The sequence below is a fragment of the Garra rufa genome, chromosome 20 (assembly GCF_049309525.1).
Source record: "Garra rufa chromosome 20, GarRuf1.0, whole genome shotgun sequence".
NCBI lineage: Eukaryota > Metazoa > Chordata > Actinopteri > Cypriniformes > Cyprinidae > Garra > Garra rufa.
Window position 1 is genome coordinate 7,370,515 of NC_133380.1, and position 23,006 is coordinate 7,393,520.

At 32.5% G+C, this 23,006-nt stretch overlaps 1 protein-coding gene across 2 annotated transcripts in view; it reads left to right on the forward strand.

Annotated features, from left to right (window-relative positions):
- The window catches only part of cldn19 (claudin 19), a 15,223-nt gene extending 4,535 nt beyond the window's left edge, over positions 1–10,688 (forward strand). The window contains exons 2-5 of one of the 2 annotated variants that reach the window (XM_073825822.1): positions 2,406–2,570; positions 3,056–3,140; positions 4,861–5,007; positions 9,796–10,688. In XM_073825822.1, coding sequence (XP_073681923.1) covers positions 2,406–2,570; positions 3,056–3,140; positions 4,861–5,007; positions 9,796–9,844 — 446 coding nt within the window. In that variant the 3' untranslated portion in view covers positions 9,845–10,688. Of the gene's footprint in view, positions 1–2,405; positions 2,571–3,055; positions 3,141–4,860; positions 5,008–9,364 lie in introns of both variants that reach the window. The other variant, XM_073825823.1, reaches the window with a different exon arrangement.
- The last annotated feature ends 12,318 nt before the right edge of the window (positions 10,689–23,006 follow it).

Here is a 23,006-nt window from a genome sequence, read left to right on the forward strand (position 1 = left end):
GTTCTTGACTCCTTTTGAGATGCTGTTATGCTTATTTTATGGCTTCGATTCACATTTGATGCAAGACTTTCAAAGCTTCTGTTGAAAATAAGCGCGCTACGAAGGTGATTCCCATTACATGAACTCTTCTTTTGAGGAGATGTGCATTACAATGCACGGAGAGTTCAAAAGGGTTGGTGGTCTGCCTCTGTATTGTGTGGTTCTGAGTTGAAGTCGAAGTCATTATCCATGCTGAACTGGCATGTTAGCATGTAGCTGTCACACAAAAGCAGAGACACAGGCATTGCAAACAATCCTTCTTTGTGGGGAAGCCACAGTAATCCTCTCTGTGTGAAACATGTAAAAATGTCACTCCTACAGCATTATGCATGAACCGAACACCGTGTGGGTTATCTGTGGAATTTTAATGTAGAGAAGCTAGAGATCACCAACAAACAATGCTCAAAATAGACAAGAAAATGATGCTAAAATGTTTATTCTGAGAGTTTTAGGGTTTCATGTGTTCACAACATGTGCAAAGTCAAAGAAGAGAAAATATAAAAGTATTATTTTTATATTGTGCATAAATAAAAATGTTTTTTTTTTGGCAGGACTGAGACATTATTAAATCTTTATATAGTTAAATTATATATATATATTAAAAAAAATGATCTCATATATACACTACCAGTCAAAAGTTTTGATTGGTAACAGTAAGATTGTTAATGTTTTTATTAAATTTGATTTATTTCTGTGATTTCAAAGCTAAATTTTTTGCATCATTACTCCAGATGTCAGTTTCAGAAATCATTCTAATATGCTGATTTGTTGTTTAAGAAACATTTATTATAATTATTAGTAGTAGTAATATCAATATTTAAAACAGTTGAGTACATTTTTTAGGATTCTTTGATGAATATAGAAAGATCTGCATTTATCTGTAATGCACTATACCATTCAAAAGCTTAGAGCCAGTATATATTTTATTTTTTTGTGGAACAAATATAGAAATTAATACTTTTATTTAGCAAGGATGCTTTAAATTAATCAAAAGTGATGATAAAGACATTTATAACGTTACAAAAGATTTCTATTTCAGATAAATGCTGTTTTTCTGAACTTTCTATTCATCAAAGAAACCTAAAATAAATTCTACTGAGCTGTTTTCAACATAATATTAATAATAATAATAATAATAATAATAAAATTGTTTTTGTTTTTTTAACAGCGAATCAGAATATTAAAATGATTTCTGAGGGATCATGTGAAAAATTCAGAATCGAAATCACAGGAATAAATTACTTTTTAAAATACATTTAAACAGAAATCAGTTATTTTAAATAGTTAAAATATTTCTCAATTTTGCTGTACTTTGGATCAAATAAAAGCAGGCTTGGTGAGCAGAAGAGACTTCGTTAAAAACATTATAAATCTTTAGACTGTTCAAAAACTTTTGACTGGTATTGTATATTAAAAAATCTAAATATATATATATATATATATATTTATTATATATTTTTATTTCCGTTAAGGGGTGAAACATGACCAGGACATGTTCTTGACAAGTTTTACACTAAATATTGGTGTCAAATGTACAAAATGAAAAAAAGAGAAAGAAAAAAAATACTTATGTTTAATAATGCTTAAATAATGTTTATGCTTAAAACAAGTGTGAATAAAATAGGCCAATGTAAACCAACGTTCAAATGTTCATTAATATATTATAAAATAAAAAATATTTTATTAATAATAATAATAATAATAATACTATTATACAAATATAAATATATTTTGTACAGCAAAACAAGACAAAAATGCAGTGTGAGACTTCTGTTTACAGTGCCAAATGATTGGTCCAGATGTCAAATGATTAAATATAAGAAAAAATTATAGAAAATAAGTAAATAAATTACTCCAATAGTTAAATGTTTATGCATCAAACAAAGAACAAAAAAAAGGAAAAAAAGACAATTGACAAAAACCTAAGATGTTAAACATAAATTCTTCTGTAAAGCAAGTTTAAGGAGTATTAAACAGCATAACTGTTTCCAACATTGACACTAAATCATAAATATTACGTTGATTTCTGAAGGATCATGTGGCACTGAGGACTGCACTAATGATGCTGAAAATTCAGCTTTGCATCACAGGAATTAATTACATTTTAAAGTATATTAAAATAGAAAAATATTATTTTAAACTGCAAAACCATTTCACAATATTAGTTTTTTCTGGATTTTTAATCAAGCCATTAACTTTCCAAAACTTTCATATGTCAGTGTATATATTATAAATATATTTCAATATATTAATACATAAATATTTATTGATTTAGATTTGGATTAACACTATGATTTGCACTGTGGGAAATTTTTGTCAGAATCACTCAGAATGATTATTCCTTAATTTTGTGTTTTTTTTTCCAGTCCACATTCAGACATGTCGAGCTCTGATGGTGATCTCAGTGCTGATGGGATTCATCGCTATCATTGTGAGTGTGGTCGGAATGAAATGCACAAAGGTGGGTGACAACAACCCATCCACTAAGAGCAAGATCGCCATCTCTGGCGGGAGTCTGTTCCTGCTCTCAGGTGAGATTATAACTCATGCTGAACACACTGCATTCATCATATTGAAATGTGTTTTCTAAAAACAAGACTATTTCTTTGTGGAATGGTTGTATACACTGCACTGATTTGAGATGATCATACCAAAAAACTTACTATGAAACTTGAGGCCTGGAGCGAAAATGTAAACAAAGTCATTACTACTCTCTCCAATGACTAAAAGTCATTACTGTGCTAAGAATGAGTAAATTGTGTTATCTAGGTCAGGATCGCACATACCTCAATCCAGTAAATCAGTCAGATTTGGTAAATAAATTGACATTCCTCCATTAGCCTCCACATTCTTGAGGTCTGTTTTTGTCCTCGGTCACCGTATCACTTCTGGCCATGCCGAAGTAAACAGGAAGTGGCTAGTCTGGTCACATTAGCACATTCTGCAAAGGCTGAGAGTAAACAAACAGAGATGTTGTGAATGACAGTGCTAAGACTGTGATTTCTATCATGTCTAGGTGTGTGTACGCTGGTGGCCGTGTCCTGGTATGCCACACAGGTCTCCTCCCATTTCTTCGACCCGAATACGCCAATTAACGCCAGGTAGGACCATTAATAGATTTTGAAATAATGATATGTTTTAAGTCGGCTCAGCAGTTAAACATGTTCTCAGTAATTTATATAGTGAAAGCCAATCAAATGTCACTGGCAAAAAAAAAAATAATAATACAAAAAAAGTCATATAAGACATGTATAAAACTACAAATTAGATAAAGATATTATAGATTGATAGATACACACACACATATTTATATATATATATATATATATATGTATGTGTTATAATTTATAATATAAATGCATTAAATAAATATATGTATAACAATACAAATTATATATATATATATATATATATATATATAGATAGATAGATAGATAGATATATACATACACACATATGTGTGTGTGTGTGTGTGTGTGTATATATATATATATATAGCATTAGTATTTGTATTGTAATTTATTATATAAATGCATTATATAAATATACATATAATTTATTTATATAATAAAATAAAACATAATATTTACTATGTTATTTTACACATTTATAAATGCATTATAAAAACATTTTTACAGTGTAGGCTAAAGTTGTAAATAAAACAAAGAACTAATTATTTTCAGTAAATTTTACAAGAAAATATTTCTGTATTTCTACTTAAAAATGTCATGTTTTTTTTTAGTTGCTGTTTATCTGTAATTATTGTAAAATTTATATATATAAATGTCAAACGATTATTTGTGATTAATCACATCCAAAATAATTTTGTTTAATATATGTGACCCTGGACCACAAAACCAGTCATAAGGTAAAATTTTACAAAACTGAGATTTATACATCATATGAAAGCTCAATAAATAAGCTTTCTATTGATGTATGGTTTGTTAGATAGAACAATATTTGACCGAGATACATCTATTTGAAAATCAGGAATCTGAGGGTGCAAAAAAATCAAAATACTGAGAAAATCACCTTTAAAGTTGTCCAAATTAGGTTCTTAACAATGCATTTCACAAATCAAAAATTTCCTAATGATGTTTGGCATAAAAGAAAAATCAAAAATTTTGACCCATACAATGTATTTTTGGCTATTGCTACAAATATACTCCAGCGACTTAAGACTGGTTTTGTGGTCCAGGGTCACATATGTGTGTGTACTGTGTAAATTTATTATGTATATATAAATACACACACATGCATGGATATATTTAAGAAAAATATGTTATGCTTTTAATAAAATATATAAATACTACTAATTTGGGGCTGTTCATTTTAGGGTTTTGTTGAGCTTAAATTTGGTGTGATTTAACATACATTGGGTGTGATTAATTATGGAAACAATAATGTTCAATTTATTAACACATTTAAAGGAATAGCTCACCCAAAAAAGAAAATTTCATTAATATTTACTCACCCCTAGCCCATCAAAGATGTAGATTTGTTCCAAGGATTTTTCCCAATTTAATGCAAGTGAACAGGACTCACTGTAGACTATTTTTGACAGTCGAAAATCAATATTTAGGCAGCTTTGAAGAAATCCACATGATCCCTGCAGACAAATACCAGTCTTCAGGAAAAGAAAAATAACATTTCAAGTTAGGTAATTTCTCTGCCAAAGTTGTTGTGTGATGAATTAGATTAATCAGCACATTGTGTTATTAATTAAACAAAGGGATAAAGAGATGTTACCTGTACATGAGAATCACCCGATTACATTATCTTGCGATTGTTAAATAAAGACGTGGCCTCTGTCTCGTTCAGGTATGAGTTTGGCCCTGCCCTCTTTGTCGGGTGGGCGGCTGCCATCCTGATGATGTTGGGCGGCTCGTTCCTCTGCTGCTCCTGCGTTAACGAGGACAGAAGAGGACAGCAGTTCTACCGGCAATCTCAACCCTCTACAGCCAGGGAGTACGTGTAAATACAAAAAAAATAAAAAGCACAGCAGAAAAGGAGAAACTGTAAATGTAAAGAGCAGCGGGTACAAGAGACAGAGCTCTTCCCACCATGAGCACACCCTCTCACTCGCACTGACCGTTTTATCCAGGTCCAAAATACACAAACTAAACTATCACATGGACAAATATTTACGTTGTCTAGGCCTGAGGTCAAGGAGGTTTGTGTACTTTTTTCAGAGATACTGTATAAGCATGTATCTTGCTATAACTTCATTTTCACGAAGAATGTGGAAATTCGGTACTTTATTGACATGTACGGTTTTCCCAACATACCTTAATAAGCTTTTTAATTAAAGGTGCAGTATGTAATATTGACAGCTAGTGGTTTAGTCCAAAATCAAAAAATCAGAGTTGTTTCTACCGCCCCTCCTCCTCAGAATCAAGGCTCAAGTGGGTTGCCAGATTGAGGACACGGAACAGCACTGAGCATTACACTGTAAATTTATCAGCGTTTTAATATGCCTCTGGTGTTACAGCTTTTTTAGTTGGACGCCAAGGCTTTTTAGGTCGGGTAGAATCTGCAATATCTGATGCAGTATGCTGTGTTTTTCCAACAACTGGCAACCCAGGGTCAATTATAAAGACAAAAACAGACATTCTGACATGGAACCCACATTTCAAACTAGAATAACTGACTGTAGAAATGTTTTCAGAGAAACAAGTATGTGAACTTTTTAAATACGAGCAGACATATAATGTTATTTTATGCTTACTTAAAAAAAATTACATACAGCACCTTTAAGGAAATCCTATTTTTGCCAAAAAAGAGACTTTACAAAAGCGATTTAAAGCTGAAATCCCTTAGAAGTTACAATTTACACTGGACTCTTTTTTTTATTCATTTTACAAGGTTTCAGGGAAAGCTTCCATGTACACTCATACTGTTTTAATGTCATCTGGGAACCAATACAAATAATTTCACATTTTTATTTTGCCTTTTAACAAACTAAAAGGCAAATAAAGTCAAAAGAGAAATAAATAGACGGATTCAACGTGGGATTCAGCGGCTATGTTCGGAATAGCATACTACTCTTATGATATATGCAGTATATATGTATACTGTAAAAAGTATGCATTTATTAGCTACTACAATTGGGAAATCCCATAATGCAATGAGCTTGCAAAGATTTTTAACATCTTTCTCATTAGTCTCATTAGTCAACCAGACACCAAAAGCTAAGACTATATAGTTCCAATATGATATGCAACAATAAAATCACAAGGTTATTATACAGTATATACTGCGCAATATTCAGCAAGTAGTATTTCAATCCGAACATAGCCTTTAGATAGAAACGTGTCATGGCTCTTCTGATTGGCTGGTCTGTTCTGCATGGTGGGAGCTCTGTTTGCCAGCTATGTGTGTTCCTGACAGCCACGGTCACACTGACACCACATTATGGAGACCAGGAGTTACAACACTTCCACCGTCCACCAAAGTACTGGGAATTCCACTAGAACCATAGAGGACATTATTTACAACCATTACAACCACTGAGCGCCAGCGCTCCAGTGTGGGGACTTGAAGTTAGCTGACTTGAGTCAAAAATGTAAATACGGTATTTAGATAAAGCACTTTCAAAGGAAAGTCTAACACTGGTTTTAGACCAAAGTATGTGTCAGAAAAATTTTCTGAATATACTGAGAATGAATTGATAATGCTGTTTACTTGGACTCGATTCACTAAAAGAATTAAACAAATCAGGCAATGCCCCCCCCCCCCAGATCAGGATAATTACTTTGGGGAAAAAAGAGAACAAAAAAAATATTTTCTTAAAAAACAAAAAACAAAAAACAAAACATAACTACATAAATAAATAAACACCTATTCAACATTATCTAAAAATGCTGAGGTCTGTGAATCCAGTGTTTTCTATAATTAATCTCATTTGCATAGAAAAGAAGCATGTTTGCCCAAAAAATGACTGACAATGAGCCTTATTTATGAAACACAAGCAGACCAAATTGTAAGTAGACGAGTCTTATTGTTTCATACATTATAAAACCATTCTTTCATTTGTTCTTATTTCATCTAAAATCAAATAAACTTAAAAAGTCCATTGAAAAGTTACTGCAAACATGCATGGCACAGTGCTTTACCAGCACATATTCATCCTATTTTGCAACATGCAAATAACCTATTTTCTTTGAGTGTGTGAGACTTCTGATTCATATGGAAGCCAGTTTCCACCAGTGGATGAAAAAAATGGTAATGGTGGCTTTTTATCTCACGATTCTTATTTTTTTCTTCCAATTGTAAGTTTACATTTGGTAATTCTTACTTTTTTTCAGAATTGCATGATATAAACTCGCAATGTTAAATTTTTTCTTAGATTTGTGTCATATAAAGTCACAATTGCGATTACAAACTTGTCAGAATTGCTAGATATAAATGTACAATTCTGACTTTTTCCACAATTATGAGTTTATATCATGTGATTCTGATTTTTTAACTTGCAATTGCTTGCAAGTTTATATCGCACAATTCAGAGAAAAAATAAATTAGAATTGCAAGATGTAAACTTACAACTGTAAGAAAAATGACAGAATTGCTAGATAAAAAACAATTTTGAGTTTATATATATCACAATTCTGACTTTTTTCTTGTAATTCTGACTTTTTTCAGAATTGCAAGTTTATATTAATGCAATTCAGACTTTTTAACTTGCAATTGGTTCATAAAAGTTCATATCAAGCAATTTTAAGAAAAACGTCAGAATTGCAAGATGTAAACTCACAACTGTGAGAAAAATGACAGAATTGCTAGATAAAAAACAATTTTGAGTTTATCACAATTCTGACTTTTTTTGTAATTCTAACTTTTTTCAGAATTGCAACTTTATATCAATGCAATCCTGACTTTTTAACTTGCAATTGCAAGTTTATATCTCAATTCTGAGAAAACAAGTCACAGTTACAAGTTCATATCAAGCAATTTTGAGGAAAATGTCAAAATTGCAAGATGTAAACTCACAATTGTGAGAAAAATTACAGAATTGCGAGATTAAAAACCTACAATTCTGAGTTTATACATCACAATTCTGACTTTTTTCCTGTAATTTTGACTTTTTTCAGAATTGCAACTTTATATCAATGAAATTCTAACTTTTTAACTTGCAATTGCAAGTTTATATATCACAATTTTGAGAAGAAAAGTCACAGTTACAAGTTCACAATTGTGAGAAAAATGTCAAAATTGCAAGATGTAAACTCATAACTGTGAGAAAATTCTGACTTTTTTCTTGTAATTCTGACTTTTTTCAGAACTGCAACTTTACATCAATGCAATTCTGACTTTTTAACTTGCAGTTGCAAGTTTATATCTTACAATTCTGAGAAAAAAAGTCACAACTGTGACAAAAATGAGAGAATTGCGAGATACAAACATACAATTCTGAGTTTATATATCACAATTCTGACTTTTTTCTTGTAATTCTGACTTTTTTCAGAATTGCAACTTTACATCAATGCAATTCTAACTTCATAACCTGCAATTGCAAAAAACAAAAGTCAGTTGCAAGTTCATATCAAGAAAATCTGAGAGAAAAATCAGAATTGTGAGATGTAAATCCACAATTGTGAGAAAAATGACTTGTGAGATAAAAACTTGCAATTACCTTTTTATTTTTTATTTAGTGGCAGAAATTGGCTATAGATTCAAAGATTCATTACCATGTATAGGTAAATAATTAGGTAAACTGTTTTGTTTACATTCATTCCTACAAAGCGATTTTCAATTTTAATTTGACACCAGAAGCCTTGAATATTCAAGTTACAAGTGGCCACGTCTGTTCTTATGTTGAAAATAAGTAGGATAGCGCTGGTTAAGTTGGACTAGGATGCAAAAATAACATGCACAACCATTTCGTGAATTAGTTCCCACATCATTTTAGATTCAGATTCTCTGTAATGGGGCCATTTGAGGTTGTTAAAAAAAAAATGCAAAAATCGTTTCAACCGGTGGACAGTAAAAAGTTTTGTCTCCTGTCTCCAAAACCAATGAGGTGTTAGTTTTTGGACCTGGTAAAAAGTTAACACTTCTTAACTAACACAAACTTCACTGTGCATGCAAGGGACATGTAACCCTAGACACATCTTCCTTTCAAATACTCTTTCTGAGATCTGAAGTTGTATGCAACTATGCATTTTCCATCATCCATTTTTCCTAACATTTCCATGTTAACAAACAGCGAATGTCTACGTGGTGCCACTTATCACACTAAAACCCAATGCACCAAGAGGCTTGTGTCAATTGTCTCTTCCTCTAATGCTGTTCTTCTCTGACTGTCTTCTTCTCTTCTCTAATTCAGGGATGAGTTGTTGAGTGAGACTAGTTTCCCTGACTGACCAACCCTCCCTGCCTTTATTCGAGGACTGTCCAAGCTCAACTCTCTGTATCTGTGTCCCTCACTCCCACCTAGAATCCAAATTTGGACACTTGTCTGTACGATTGGACAAATGTCCCTTCTACACCCTACATACTTAAAACCTATGTGCCTTTTTTTCAACATCTGATCAATAAACGTGTTTGAAAAACTGTCAACCCGTATCTGTTGTGTGCTAGCCCCGAAACGTTTGACCCCTCTTTGTTCGTAACCTTTGTAAATATGTATTAGTGTAGTATGCACGTGAAAAAAACACTCTCCAAAGCATGGACTGTTTCATTGCATTACGTCTGAAACGGTGGATCTGCCGTTTTCTTTGTAACCCAAACATGTTTTGTTTTTCTTTTAAATTGCAGAGCAAATGTTAAAAGTTCTCCACCAGAGAAAGGGGAGCAGTACTTGTAGTTTGGGAGAGGGCGACTTCGTGGGTCACAAGCTGTTAGATTTTGGCAACAGACAAGACACTCTCTTTCGGTAAAAAGCAAAGAACTCCACTTAAAACGTATCCTAGATTTAATACAGACAATGCAGAGCAAAGCAATGCATTTCCAAACAACATGACTGTGTACTGTAGTATAAAACAAATGTCAGAAATTTGATGCGGAGTGAGCCGCAACAGCATTTTCGCACATTCGTGCGAGACAAATATGTCATTTTTTTGTTACAGTTGGAGTTTGTTATACTTGCCGGAAAACTATATCACTCATCTGGAGAACATTGATTCAGGGTACATTATAATGCATTTAAATAATTATGCAAATCTTCGACATGTGCAGTGTAATATACTTTGCTATAACTGTGTTTTGACTCACAAATGTCTTTTAGTTTGCTAATAGCTGGTGTATGTGAGATGGATCTTTTACCCCGAGGTAAAATCAATAGTTTTTTCTTCTTCTTCTTCTTCTTCTTTTGTTCATAAATGTATAGTACGTAAACATTGAGGGGGTTTGTCGCTGTTGATTTTGCTCCGAAAGAGACCCACGTGCGATACGGATACAGTTAAACCTCGGAAACTCTCTAGTGCACTTATGATTTGTCTTGGTGAATTGTATTCAACCTGCATTGAAAGGCACTATTTATCACAAATAATGTCTTTAAAGTGGTCGTGGAGTCTGTAGGTTGTCATTAGAAATTTTTTAGTTCATGTTCCACCAATTATGTTACCTAATATTCACGTATGTATCATCTCATATGATGTATCAAGCTTTCTGTTTATCTGTTTTAAAATAAAATAAACCATACAAAGATATATTTGTGTGTGTGTCAGTGTTGGGTAAGTTACTTTAAAAAGTAATCCACTATAAATTACTAATTACTTCTTTAAAATTGTCATTTGATTACTGCATTTAAAAAGTAATCCGACTACTAATTACTTTACTTTCAAGTTACTTTCAAGTTTATTTTACTTTTCAAGTTATTAAACCTAAAAATGCACAACAAAGAGAAACTCATAGTTCTTTCATTCATATTGACTGAAAAATTACATAGGCTTACATAATTTTTTTATATATATATGTCTATGCATGTAAATGAGGTTTGATATTTTTTTTCCTAATAATTTTGTGAATGTGTGAGTGGTGGGTATTATCACAAAAGGAAAAAATGGATGAGAAATTAGAAAAAAAAGAGAGGAATAACTTAAAAAAATGTATGTCTTTAAAGAAAAATTGAATATGTATTCAATATGTTCTATTTTTTTCATTTAAAAGACATAATAAAGTATAAAAAAAATTACATAGGCTAAGTATTATTTGTATACACTTCCAATATCAACAAAACTTTTTCTTTTGGTTTTGTAAAACAAAGAACGCATTCTTTTAAACACTCTATATTCAGTCTCCATGAATATCTTTCTAAAAAGAGTCTCTAAAATGAACAAAAATGGCATGAGAAATAATTACAGTATAGCCTATCCCAAAAAAATCTTGAATTGTCTATTATTAAAAGCTTGGGACGTGCGATGTCAATCACCTCCTTAAAAAAGAGAGATTCAAGTTTATCTCGGCTACTTTTCGGTTTTGATAAAATAAACAAGCTTGTACACATTTACTTGTTCAACTATTCCCAAACTATAATGCCTGACTAAAATATGCATCATTTTGCACGCCAAGATCAATTTCTGTGTATAAATGGCAGATTACGCCAAATGAATAAAAACATTTTGAGTTTGGGTTAGCCTATAACAATTAATTTGTATTTTACATGACAATGTTTTACATTCAAAATACCCATAAATGTTATAGTAAAAAGTTCTTAAAAGCATCTAGAATGCAATAAATTAAGGTGTTAAAGTTTTTTCAAGTACATTGTTTTTAATACATTTGCTGCATGACGCTCATATTTTTAACACTGCATTTGTTACTGAAGTAATGTAATTTTATTGACATTAGTAACTGTAATCAAATTACACAAATTTAAAACGTAACGCATTACTTTACTGTGTTACCAGGAAAAAGGAATTAGATTACATTGATTTTTCAAGTTGAAAGTGCTGTTTATCTGTAGTCACATGGCTAAGCTGTCAAAGTTGCAAACAAACTGGAAAAGTTTGTTGAAAAACTGGAAAAAGACAAACTGACCACTCTTCTTTATCTGTTCACAAACAATAAAAAAGAAGCATAAAGCCAAAGGATTTATATAACTCAACAACACTACAAGCTAAATGATTCTAAACTAAACAAGCTAAATGAAGCCTGGGAAGAAAAATGCAACGCAAGCAGTTCTAACACACCTGGAGAAATGCCATCCACTGTTAATCCCATTCATCTCAATGGCAGATGTTTGGATGGCACAGGATTCTTTGGACCTGGATGTTGCCATTTTTGTTTCACGGGAACAGTTGTTAGTAGTTAGCCATGTGACTAATCACTCCATATTAGAAGTCCTCTTTTTCTGCTTTGGTAAAAGCCCTGAAATAAATAAATAAATGCAAAGACAAGTATTATAATGCCAAAAGCCAGCTATATAATAGAAATAACTACTATAAATAAACATCTACTAAAATGAAATTATATTTAATTATTTTATATATTTATTTATGTGAAATACAATATAAATTTTATTTAGTATTATATGGAATTATGGTAAAAGACCTTGAATAAATTATTTACATTTATTTATTAAAAAACACACACACACACACACTATAAAATGACATACGTTATAGATATGTGTATAAATTATATTTTTTACGAATAATAATATATATAATACACTGTCAAATTATAAACGCTAAAAATTTTATATGGGAATTATGGTAACAGACCTTGAATAAATAATTTCCAATTATTTATTTATTTATTTATTTTTATTGTGTATATTGTGTACACACACACACACACACACACACACACACACACACACACATGTTGGGTTTACATGTTTTATGGGGACATTCCATAGGCGTAATGGTTTTTATACTGTACAAACCGTATTTTCTATCGCCCTAACCCTACCCTACACCTAAACCTAGCCCTCACAGGAGATTGTGCACACTTTTACTTCATCAAAAAAACTCATTGTGCATGATTTATAAGCCTGTTTCCTCATGGGGACCTCAGAAATGTCCCCACAAGGTCAAAATCTACTGGTATTCCTATCCTTGTGGGGACATTTGGTCCCCACAACGTGATGAATACAGGTACACACATACACACACACACACACACACACACACACACACACACACACACACACACACACACACACACACACACACACACACACACACGTATTAATATTATTACTATATACGTGACCCTGGACCACAAAACCAGTCTTTAGTAGCCAAAAATACATTGCATGGGGCAAAATTATCAATTTTTCTTTTATGCCAAAAATCATTAGCATATTAAGTAAAGATTATGTTCTATGAAGATATTTTGTCAATTTTCTACCATAAATATATCAAAACGTAATTTTTGATTAGTAATGTGCATTGCTAAGAACTTCAACTTTAAAGGCGATTTTCTCAATATTTGGATTTTTTGCACCCTCAGTTTACAGATTATCAAACAGTTGTATCTCGGCCAAATATTCTTATATCCAAACCATACATCATGGAGAGGTTATTCATTCAGCTTTCATCTGATGTATAAATCTGTCGGACATTTTGAACCTGCAAAAATCCAATCTCTCAGAAGCGTAGAAAAAAAGAACAATTGTCTTGTCTTGCATCATTTTCCAATCTTGTCTTCAAAAGTTCTTGGCATTTCCCCATTAACATATTAGAAAAGGGCCAAAAAGAAAAAATTCAAACTCGTTGACTTCACTTCTTCAATTAAATGGGCCACGTAAAACCAGATTAACAATTAAACTAGCTCAAACTGAGTCTAGCCAGACAATAAATCACATACGTCTCACCCCCATCTCAGTATCTCATCACGATTCAGACCTGTTTTTTTACACCTGGATGATCTTTTCCTCATGAATGCCGTGCTTGACCGAGCGTCTGGACCCCTGATGCTGCTCAATTTGAGCAAAAGATAGACTGTCTGTTTTGTTTGGACTGACTTGGCCTGGTTTCGAAGTCATTAATGTAATCTTTCAGACTGGAGTTTGGATGGAGGGGTGAAACAGGTCTATGCTTTTGCCAGTCTCATGAATGATAGTGTCATGCTAGAGTCATGCGGCTGTTTAGTAGAAACTGAAAAGGGCATCTTGATCATTTTCATTCTGACAACAAAATATATTTTGTTGCATTAGTACTAAAAGAGTGAAATTGTCTAATGTATCCGCTTCATTTTGACCAAAATTACTTGATTACATCATAATATTGCCTTTTTAAACTCATAAATTGAAACTTGAAGGCTGTAAGGTTGCCAAAAATACAAACAACAGCTTTTAGTTCTTATGTATTCAACACTTGCATCGCAGCTTAGAGATTTCAGAAGCATTTGGTGGATTGCTGACTTGGTCTCAGGTTTAATTACATTCGATAATTTCGAGAGTATTTGTCAACACGCACAGGGTACGTTGGAGGAAATTTCAGCACATGGTGATGGATGTCGAAAGAGAAACCTCAGCTATTCCGGAATGTTCTATAACAGTTTTCCAAGCACATGTTTTCCATTTTAAAACCTGAAAAATCTTTCAAAGTTTCATAATGTGCATTTCACCATTTCAGTTTCAGGGTACGCAGTCAAAATAATAAAATCATTCTGAAAACGAATTAAATAATTTGAATAAATCAGTTAAACATTTAAAATCCTCTTACATTTTCAAAACCTTCACACCAAAGTTGTCTGAAAAAATCACTGACTGCAGAACATGATGTATCAAAACCAAAGAATGATGTTAAATACTTTCACAGCCAGGAACTAAGAGTAATCATTGGTTAAATACAACATTAGAGTACAAATAACTGACTTTGCAATGTTTAGATTTTCAAACAAGCTCGTGTTTAAAAGAACAGCTCACCCAAAAATGAACATTTGCTGTGAGTTTACTCACCCTCAGGCTATTACAAGATGTAGAAGAGTTTGTTTCTTCATCAGATTTGGAGAAATGTAGATCCTCTGCAGTGAATGGGTGCCGTCAGAATGAGAGTCCAAACAGCTGATAAAACAGACATCAATAAGACATTTTTAAATGTCAAACTCTCGTATTTTGCTATAATAGAAGTCCTCTACCTATGATATTACTTTCTCCAGTGAATATTACTTTAAAAGTCCAGAACTAACTTAAGGAGAGACACTGCAGGCAAAAATGCTGTTTGTGCATGCGCATGTCAAATTTGAGATTTTGGGCTTTTTGTTTTTTAATAAAGTGTTTTTTTTTAAACTAGAGGAATAAAAAACATCCATAAGACACTGTTAAGTGTTTCTTTTATAGCACTTTATCTATTTGTGTCAATAGATTTTAATTGCAATACCTAGTTTTCTCAAAATGAGTTTTTTCTTCAACACTGAGCCATAAATCTCCACTTCAGTAGCACTTACACACACCAAACTTTACATTTTTATTCCTGTCTATATCCTGAAGATTTTTACAGAGGGATTTGTTCATATATAATTTGCTTGATTTTATACAATATTTTATTCCTCAAAAAAATGGTAAAAAAATATAGTGTTTCCTGTCCGTTCTAAGTTTTTTTCTGAATTATGGAGTGACAAAATGAGATACCCTAAATCCCCTCTGTAAAAACTTTTGACTCTAATATGGCAAAAAAATTAAACAAGAATTTTGAAACTGACTTTATCCAGTGTTTAGATTTTTGTTCTAGAAATGTATACAAATGAGTGCATATTTCATTAAATAATGCCTCATTTGCATATTTAAACCTAACATTTTTGAAAACTTGTAACACAAACTTTTTTTTGCAATTATCAATGTAATCAGTCTGGGTAAGTAAGGTCATAACTATTAGTTAATGTTTTTACCCTATTCACCTGCAGTGTCTCACCTTAAACTAGACAATTAAGCATTCATGTTTCATCTATATAGAATGATAATCCAAGTATTAAAAATTAACTCCATGTGTTGCAGAGTTTAGTTCCAGATCTACTCAAACACCTGAAACAGGTGATCATAGTCTATAGGTTTGTCCCTGTAATAATACGGCATTTTGTACAAGCATCATGACTATTTCTTCTGGGACCAGGGGTCAGATTATGTCCTTATAATGACAACTAAAGGGTTTAAATGTGGTTAAATGCAGTTGGGTCCAATATTAGTCATCTCGTATATACAGTTCAGTAATGACATGACTTTCTCTACTGAGACAGCATTTAGAAAATACTTATGTTGATGAGGGTAGCGCTGCACCCTAGTGGTCATTAATAGATTACATAGGTTTGTGTGAATTATTTTTGAAGGTGAAAATGCATTTTGGCAGGTTAGATTTTACTGTTTAGCGTTGTTTTGAAAGATAGTATGCACCAAATGAATTTAGAGTTTGAATTAGAATTTTTAACTGATATACTTTCCAAATTAGGTTGTTTTTGTCTTTGATGATCTTAACTAAGGTTTATAATCATAATTTAAGTTCAAATAGTGGTTCTCAACTGGTTATTCTTGTTGACCCTACACAGCCACAAAGTACATAAATGTTTCAAAATAAATAAAAACGTAACATTAAAATATCATAATGAACAACAACATGCAAAATTACTAATATGACATTGGGAAACTAATCAGGACATATCATACAAATCATCAGTATCAAGTAATAGATCGATTTGTTTTAGATTAATAAATATCAACCAAATTACTGAATTTGACTGGATGAAAAGCCTTTAACATAAAAAAAGCATTGTATTTTCTCCTGCTTTTTTAAAGTTGATAAGTTGATTTGTTTTGCTGTCCTCCTAACAATGCATTATTATATATGGAAGCCCGTTTCCGCCACTAAATAAAAAATGTAAAAAGTTAATTTTTACTTTTTCCATTCTGACTTTTTCTCGCAATTGAGAATTTACATCTCACAATTCAGATTTTTTTCTTCTCAGAATTGCATGATACAGTTTGTTTATTTAATTATTTTATTCTCTTCTTTCTTTTTTTCTTTTTTATTTATTTGAATTTGTAATTTTTTTTCACGACTTAATATTTAAATATCTTTTGGGTGGGAGGGTTTTGATTGGGTTTATATTGAGACGATCTGTAATTTCTTATTTTTCACTAAGTACATTATGCATGGTCTTGTTAAACTACCAATAAAAAAATAGCATTCTAGAAACTCGCAATTCTGACTTTTTTCTCAGAATTGTGAGATATAAACTCACAATTGCAAGAAATAAAGTCAGAATTGCGAGATAAAGTCGCAATTCTGATTTTTTTTCTCAGAATTGCAAGATATAAACTCGCAATTTATAAAGTCCAGTTTTGAGGGGGAAAAAAGACTGATATGTTCTCAGAATTGTGAGTTTATGTCTCACATATACTTGCAAGATATAAACTTGCAATTCTGAGAAATAAAGTCAGAATTGCAACTTTATTTTTCAGAATTGCGAGTTTAGGTCTCGCAATTGTAACTTTATAACACAATTGCAAGCTTATATCTCACAATTCTGAGAAAAAGTCAGAATTGTGAGTTTGTATTTTTTATTCATGGTGGAAACGGGCTTTCATAATTACAGTTGCATTTTATTATTTGCAATTAGCATTGTTTTTTCTATACGGTAACTCTATTAGTGTTATTTAAATGCCATTGTGATATTGTTATAGTTTTTATTAATAACCTGAATCCATTTTTATACTTTCCATTTTCATTTTCATTTTAGTTCAAGTTTTAGTTTTGTGTTGTTGTGTATTTTTGTCATTTTCAGGTTTTCTAGTGTCTATATAGTTTTGATTCATTTTATATACACTGCAAAAAATGCTTTTCTTACGGAGATTTTTTGTCTTGTTTCCAGCCAAAATATCTGAAAATTCTTAAATCTAATGGATTTTCTAAACGAGTAAAAATTATTTTCTTGTTTTCAGAAAATGAAGTGATTTTTTTGCTTAGAATAAGCAAAATAATCTGCCAATGGGCTAAGAAAAAAAATCTTATTTCAAACAGAAAACACCCCATTGGCAGATTATTTTGCTTGTTTCAAGCAAAAACACACTTAATGTTGACTTGTTTTTTTCTGAAAACAAGAAAATAATTTTTACTTGTCTAGAAAATCCATTAGTTTTAAGAATTTTTAGATATTTTGGCTGGAAACAAGACAAAAAATCTAAGTAAGAAAAGCATTTTTTACAGTGTATGATTTAGTTATGAATGTACATCAAGATAAACTAAATTAAAATTGCTCTGGCAACTAGATGAAATTGAAAAAAAAATTATATTTAATTTCTGTTAATGTTAATTCTACTTCAAGTAGCTAACAAAAATGCTTGTATGGTTCTAGTTTTAGCTCATTTTTTAACATAGCAGCAAATTTGAAGTCACAAACTACTAGTATAGAGTTGAAAATGCTCAGCTTAAAAATATGTTGACCACAGAGCTTGTGAGAAAAGCCATTTTATAGTCATTTGAGTGGCACAGTGAGCAGATGCCCATAAGCAATGAATTGGATGAAGCCAGTCCATTTACTCTGAGGTGTGTCAGTCAACAGATTTTAAACAGACCATTAAAGTTCAGTGAATCAAGGTGTTGTGCATTCACTTGACTTGCTCCCTCGGTAAACAAAAAGCCTTATCAAAATCAAAAGATAACCAGTGGTCCATAATCCATTTTGTGTGTTTGACATTCAAGTGTTTTCTTGTTTCTTGAAAATGGATCTCAAAATTACGGCAGCAGCGGGAAGTCTGACTTGAAAGTATAGCGTTTGCCGCAAAGACATTAACCATGCTTGAACTCTGCTCGTTTTTTCCCGCTTTTTCTTTGCTTTGTGTTGTTGCCAATCCATCAGAGAGAATACCCCCTCCTGTTAAGAGTAATGACTGAATGAGTGTTTGGCTTTTCTGTCGCCTACAGCCAGTCAGCAGCGGATCGCAGCTTCATTACGCCGGTGTGCTGTGGGGCCCAACTTTCAGCGTCAACTTCCACCAGAAAGATTTCAAGCCAATGAACGAATGACTTCCTGCGAGCATTCCATTACGTGACTAATAGATGACATTAGTGACATTAATTAGAAGCATTTATTATGCAATTATCAGTTTTCCCATACAAACAGGGGGTTGTTGTTATTAGGTTTGCTAAGGATGTCACAGACAAATGTAGATGTGTTTCAACTCTCTCATTTATTTCGCTTAATAAATTAAATCTCAAAACTTGGCAACATACTTTAATATTGCACTAGAGCGCAAAATACTATCAGTACTCACATAATTAGGCTGGCTTCAGAAAGCCTCTTCTTCTGCTATTTATCACTAGCCAAACCTGGCAAACAGCCCAAGACATGCTATCAATGTATTAATTCGTAGCTGGTTAACAACATGCTAGCAACATGCTAATCATGCTAGAAACACGTTAGTAACATGCTAACGACATGCTTATGCTAGAAACAATCTAGCAACATGCTAGTCCCACGTTTTTAAAAACGTGCTAACAACATGCTAATTGTGTTGACAACATGCTAGTGACATGTTTATCATGCCAATAGGAACATGCTAATCATGCTAAAACATGTCAACCAAATGCTAATCACAATAGAAACATGCTAGCACCATGTTAGAAACATGTTAGTTGTGTTGGTAACATGTTTGTACCAATACCAATCATGCTAGAAACATTCTAGCAACATGCTAGTCCCACGTTATGTTAAAAACATGCTAACAAGCTGTTAATTGTGTTGACAACATGCTAGTGACATGCAAATCATGCCAATAGGAACATGCTAATCATGCTAAAACATGTCAGCAACATGCTAATCACAATAGAAACATGCTAGTACCATGTTAATCATGCTAGAAACATGTTAATTGTGTTGGTAACATGTTTGTACCAATACAAATCATGCTAGAAACATGTTAGCAAACATGCTAGTGACATGCTAATCATGCTATAAACCCGTTAGCAAAATGCTAACGACATGCCTATCATGCTAGAAACATTCTAGCAACACTCTAGTCCCATGTAATGTTAAAAACATGCTAACAACATGATAATTGTGTTGACAACATGCTAGTGACATGCTAATCATGCTATAAACCCGTTAGCAACATGCTAACGACATGCCTATCATGCTAGAAACATTCTAGCAACACTCTAGTCCCATGTAATGTTAAAAACATGCTAACAACATGATAATTGTGTTGACAACATGCTAGTGACATGCTAATCATGCTATAAACCCGTTAGCAACATGCTAACGACATGCCTATCATGCTAGAAACATTCTAGCAACACTCTAGTCCCATGTAATGTTAAAAACATGCTAACAACATGCTAATCGTGTTGTCAACATGCTAATAATGCTAGAAACATGTTAGCAACATGCTAACGACATGCTTATAATGCTAGAAACATTCTAGCAACATGGTAGTCCCACGTTATGCTAAAAACATGCTAACAAGCTGTTCATTGTGTTGACAACATTCTAGTGACATGCTAATCATGCCAATAGGAACATGCTAATCATGTTAAAACATGTCATCAACATGCTAATCACAATAGAAACATGCTAGTACCATGTTAATCATGCTAGAAACATGTTAATTGTGTTGGTAACATGTTTGTACCAACACAAATCATGCTAGAAACATGTTAGCAAACATGCTAGTGACATGCTAATCATGCTAATCACAATAGAAACATGCTAGCACCATGTTAATCATGTTAGAAACATGTTAATTGCGTCGGTAACATGCTTGTACAATACCAATCATGCTAGAAACACGTTAGCAACATGCTAATCGTGTTGACAACATGCTAACGACATGCTAATAATGCTAGAAACACGTTAGCATCATGCTAACGACATGCTTATCATGCTAAAAACATTCTAGCAACATGCTAGTCCCATGTAATGTTAAAAACCTGCTATAAACCTGCTAATTGTTGACAACATACTAACAACATGCTAATCCTGCTATAAACACGTTAGCAACATGCTAAAAGACATGCCTACCATGCTAGAAACATTCTAGCAACACGCTAGTCCCATGTAATGCTAAAAACATGCTAATAACATGCTAATTGTGTTGACAACATGCTAATCATGATATAAACACGTTAGCAACATGCTAACGACATGCCTATCATGCTAGAAACATTCTAGCAACACTCTAGTCCCATGTAATGTTAAAAAACATGCTAACAAGCTGTTAATTGTGTTGACAACATGCTAGTGACATGCTAATTATGTCAATAGGAACATGCTAATCATGCTAAAACATGTCAACAAAATGCTAATCACAATAGAAACATGTTAGCACCATGTTAGAAACATGATAATTGTGTTGGTAACATGCTTGTACCAATACCAATCATGCTAGAAACACGTTAGCAACATGCTAGTCCCACGTTATGTTAAAAACATGATAACAAGCTGTTAATTGTGTTGACAACATGCTAGTGACATGATAATCATGCCAATAGGAACATGCTAATCATGCTAAAACATGTCAGCAACATGCTAATCACAATAGAAACATGCTAGTACCATGTTAATCATGTTAGAAACATGTTAATTGTGTTGGTAACATGTTTGTACCAACACAAATCATGTTAGAAACATGTTAGCAAAAATAGCATGAAAATGGTGTTAACCACATGATAATTGTATTGATAACATGCTAATCATGGTAGAAACAATCTAGTGACAGGCTAATCATGCTAGAAACATGCTATCAACATGTTAACAACATGCTAGTTAAATGCTAATCATGCTATAAACATGTTAGCAACATACTAGTACCATGTTAACTATGCTAAAACATGGTATCAAACAAAGGAACATAATCATGCTAAAAACGTGATAGCAAAAGTCTTAATCATTTTAGAAACAACCTAGCAACATGCTAAATGTGTTGTAAACATGCTAACAAAATGCTAATCATGTTATAAACATGCTAGCAACATGCTAGAAACATGTTAGCAAATCTATCTATCTGTTTTTAATAGTCTTTATTGGCTTCAAAACAATCAAATTTTAATTGTTAAAACTACTTTAAACTTCAAACTACCTCAAACTGAAAACTTAAAGCTTTTAAAACTTTGTCAAACTTTCTGGTCTGGCCTTCTCAAATCAACTTCAAAGTTTGTCTTTACAAACTTTTTTTAACTAGTTCCAATAATACACTGTTTTAAAGCCACATGCTATTTATTAGATTCATTAAAACTAGTGCCCTTCAAATCAATGAACAGAATTTGGTCAAAATCTAACTATAAACTATGACTTTTGCCTCAATAAACTACTAATTTGCTGCTTATTAATAGTTAGTAAGGTAGTTGTTATGTTTAGGTATGGGGCAGGGTTAAGTAATTAAAAATATGGTCATGCAGAATAAAGAATTAATATGTCCTTGATTAGCCTTAATAAACAGCTAATATGCATTCTAATATACAATAGCTTAATAGGGAGAATTTTTTTTTCCTGCTTTGAGTTAAACACGCCACGTTTTTCCTAACAGTTTCACAGCAATTGCACACACAAAAAAAAAGTTTATATATGTAAAACAAATGTTTAAAATATACATAATGTGTGTGTATACATATAATGGAGCTATTTTAATTTATAAATGTGTGTTATTGGAGTTATTCCTTTAATATCTTCCATTAATAAAGGGTAAAAAGTTTGATTGACCTCAGTTTCTCAGATGAAGTAATTTCAGTCTCTAGAAATGGCCTCTAAGGGGCAGCATTTTCCTACATCTACACCATCCTTCACCGCAGCCAGACGATTACAGACAGATAGAATGAAACACTTCAAGTCAGTCTCTGGAAAATGACAGTAGTAATTTTAGTGTTGTTATGGGAGAGTTTGCACTGTCTGCGGAGGTGAACCTTTGAAATGCCCCATTTCCCAAAGCGGAGAACACAAGGAAGACGCTGCAGGTCCCAGTCATTTTACTGACAGACTGCAGATGCTCATTTTGACAAATGACTGAGACGAGTGTTTAATTAAGCATTTCATTACTCTGCTCTCATCAAGCAGACAATGCTTATGAAACATGGGCTATAGATGATGCAGAG